The 3,494-nt window shown below is 39.2% G+C and overlaps 2 protein-coding genes across 2 annotated transcripts in view; one reads left to right on the top strand and one right to left on the bottom strand.

The window, feature by feature from the left end:
* LOC106878991 (histone deacetylase 2) overlaps nucleotides 1-3,494 on the bottom strand; it is a 219,318-nt gene that overhangs the window by 64,868 nt on the left and 150,956 nt on the right. The gene's annotated exons all lie outside the window — the stretch shown is intronic.
* Nucleotides 1-3,494, top strand: part of LOC106877330 (vitellogenin) — a 65,116-nt gene that overhangs the window by 10,544 nt on the left and 51,078 nt on the right. Inside the window, 1 exon segment of the mRNA XM_052977471.1 lies at nucleotides 921-1,143. Within this exon segment, the coding sequence (XP_052833431.1) occupies nucleotides 921-1,143 (223 nt within the window).

The raw sequence follows: 3,494 nt of genomic DNA, 5'->3' as shown, positions 1-3,494 counted from the left end.
TATATATATGATTGGGCTTCTTTCAGTTTCTGTCTACCAAGTCTACTCATAAGGCTTCGGTCAGCCTGAGGTTATAGTAGAAGCACTTTCTCATGGTGCCACGCAGCACACAACCATGCCTATCATAATCATCATCCTCATCACTCTCATTTTACATCCATGCTTCAATGCTGCGGCATGGGATAGGCGGTTTGACAGGATCTGATGTGCCTTAGGACTTCATCGTGCTTTATTGTCTGCTTTGGTATGGTCTCTGCGGCTGGATGCCCTTCCTAATGCCAAGTAATTTACAAAGTGCCCTGGTTGCTTCTTACAAGCCATCATTGACTATTGAGGTAACCATGCAAATTTCAAAACTATGAACTTCAGTGAGGCAGCTTTACGTTAGGGGATAAGGAGTGAAAGTATAAGAGAAGGGGCCAGAGTAGAACAGATTTCTTGCTGGAGAGGAGATAAACAGATTTTAGAAGAAAGGGTAAGGATGATCAGTAAGGAGCTTAAAAGAGAGAGTTCAAATTCCGCCAAAGTTGATTTTGCCTTTTATCCTTTTAGGGTCAAGAAATTAAGTACCGGTGAAGCACTGGGGCCGATGTAATTTACTGGTCTCCTCATCACAAATTTTAGGTCTTGTGCCTATAGTAAAAGGGATTATTGAGGCAGAAGCTGGTAGAATCGTAAGCACGCCGTGCGAAATGCTTAGCGCTATTTCGTCCGACTTTACGCTTTGAGTTCAAATTCCGCTAAGATCGACTTTGCTTTCCATTCTTTTGGGGTCGAGAAAATAAGTACCAATTGATCACTGTGGTCGATGTAATCAATTTACCTCCTCCCCTGAAATTGCTGACCTTGTGTCAAAATTTGAAACCGTTATTATTCTTAATGATATGATTATTGTTGTTGTTATTGTTGTGGTTTCACAGAGACGTCACCAGTAAGAAACGGCCAGTTCTGAACTTCAATGTGAAAGGTCGTGCCGTGAGGGGCATCGGAAAACTATCAACTTCTTTCGTCGCTATATACACAAATCCGTCTTCCAGAGAGAAGCGAAGCAACACCTTGAAGTTCAACACCCTCCTCACTTATGCTTCACCAGGAATTACCCGTAAATATGATTATACACTCAGTGTGATTGACCAAACAAAGGTATGTAGATTTTTTTAAATTCTATGTTTCTGTTACAATGTATACTCTCTACGCATCTTCAGCCTATAGGTTTGAGACACTTCATTATCAACATCATCATCATTTAACGTCTGTTTTCTATACTGACATGGTTTGACCGAATCTGGTAAGGACAGGGACTGCACTAGACTCCATTGCATGTTCTGGCATAGTTTCTACGGCTAGATGCTCTTCCTAATGCTAACCACTTCACAGAATGTGCTGGAAGCTTTTTATGTGGCACCAGCACCAGTGCTTTCAACATGGCACTAGCACGAGTTACGTTTGTGTGGCATCTGTACCGTAATGACTTCTGCTGTGGGTACGAGTCTTCTCGAGTTATTTTTGTGTGGAACCAGTACCGGTTTCAACTCTGGTGTAGCAGATGAGCCTTCCTGAATACAGCAGCTTGCCAGATGTATCTCGGTCGTCTCCTTTGCAAGGCTTAGTGTCTTGTGATTGGCCTCCTTCAATACTTCGTCCCATGTCTTCTTGGGTCTCTCTCCTCCACAAGTTCCATCCACTTTAACTGATCGGCACTTTTGTGTTCACCTGTTTACATCTATACATATCACATGACCAAACCAATATAGTTTAATTCTTCTTGTGCCTAATTTCTCTCTCAAATTATTAGCGCTCTGTCGCACATATACACTTGCTTTACACAAGGGCAACGAGAAGTAACAATTCAGTTTGAAATAACCAGGAAAGCCGGCTTGAAGTAACAAGGGGTACCAGAGCAGAAACGAAGGAGACTGGAGTCTCAAGCCAATAGACAGGCCCACTTAAGGAAACACAATGGGAACGGAGGATGACTAATGTAGTCTACAACACTTTTGTACCTTTCATACCAATTCTGAATAACATTAGCCATGTGAATTAGTGTATTACCATACTGGAAGATGGCATTACCACCAGAGAACAATATTTGCAACGTAGAATGGAAATGATCAACCAAAATATTCAGAAAATTCTCCCTGTTAGCTCTGCTATGTAAGACACATAAAGAGCCGAGTGAATTCTATGATACGGCTCTAACGAAAATCATCACAAAAAAAAACAACACCTTTCTTCTTCACTGCAGGAGCCAAACAGTCAGGATTGAGGTCTTATTTTTAATAAACTCACCCTGTTGTGGGAATAGGTGTGAATGCTAATTCCAAAGAAAATGACATTGTTTCATTGCGCCATTTACCACTTTTGATCATCTCGACACCACTAAACTCATTGCTGACCTCCACCTTACTGACAACAATGAGTGTTGACATAAGCTTGGAGGATGGCGGCACATAAGAAAGGTTTCTGGTGTAGGTCGTGGGGGTGAGAATGGGTGGGCACATCGTGATCAAGTGAGGTGCAAGGCTTATGATGAGACGTAAATATACGAATTTCTGAGAAAGAAAAGTTATACAAATATTCAACAAATCAAACACTTTCATTGGATGGACTGTAGAAACTATCGTGAAAAAGACAAATTATGAATATTTTCAGGACGGAGACAACATTAACGACATTTGGGTGTAGGCAAAGCATCCGGTCAGTCTCATATTAAAGAGGCATATTAGAATCTATTTGAATTAAATCAAAGACGATGTTTTAGAATTACTTTAACGCAGTAGCAATGCAGGTTGTGATTGAGTAAAATGTCGAAATTTTCATAGCGAGGAAAAACAAATCTAAGATAATCTGGACATCGCTTACCGTTCAACACCATAATATGGTAAAAGTCATGGATGCAGTAAGTGAGAAAGACGAAACAAAGCAGCCAATATATTTGTACGAGACGATAGGAAGAGGAAACTATCCCACAGAAGTGGTAGCCATGCTGCCATCATCGCCGTACGATTTACAAGAGGCAAAAATATAGGAATTTATGAGAAAAATAAGATATACACATGTTCAACAAGTCGAATGGATGAAATATACAAATTATAATGAAAAGAAAAGGTATAAATATTTCAAGGGCAGAGACAGTATTGATGGAAGTGGGAGGAGGACAGTAAAGAAGTAGTCTATAAAATAAGTCAGACATGGGAGATTGTTTCTAATACATATCATCTACACCACATAATGGAGATTTTATTAATACAATGAGATTATTATTACTTAATCAACACTTGTAAAATCTTCAGCGATGTGTAACTATTATAAGTAATATTATTGGACTGATCTTCAGAATAATTCATTCTGTCAATATTTTACATGAAATAATTTTGCATTTAAATGTTACATGTCTCTGACAATTTGACAATATGTTCTTGATTATCAAACTTTTATTGTGTGATTAATAATCATCCTTTGTAAATGGAACATATGTCAGGTGGAACTAATAA

The sequence above is a fragment of the Octopus bimaculoides genome, chromosome 28, assembly GCF_001194135.2.
Source record: "Octopus bimaculoides isolate UCB-OBI-ISO-001 chromosome 28, ASM119413v2, whole genome shotgun sequence".
Classification (NCBI taxonomy): domain Eukaryota; kingdom Metazoa; phylum Mollusca; class Cephalopoda; order Octopoda; family Octopodidae; genus Octopus; species Octopus bimaculoides.
The sequence above is the reverse complement of the archived record's forward strand: the minus strand, read 5'-3'. Positions and strand labels throughout refer to the sequence as shown.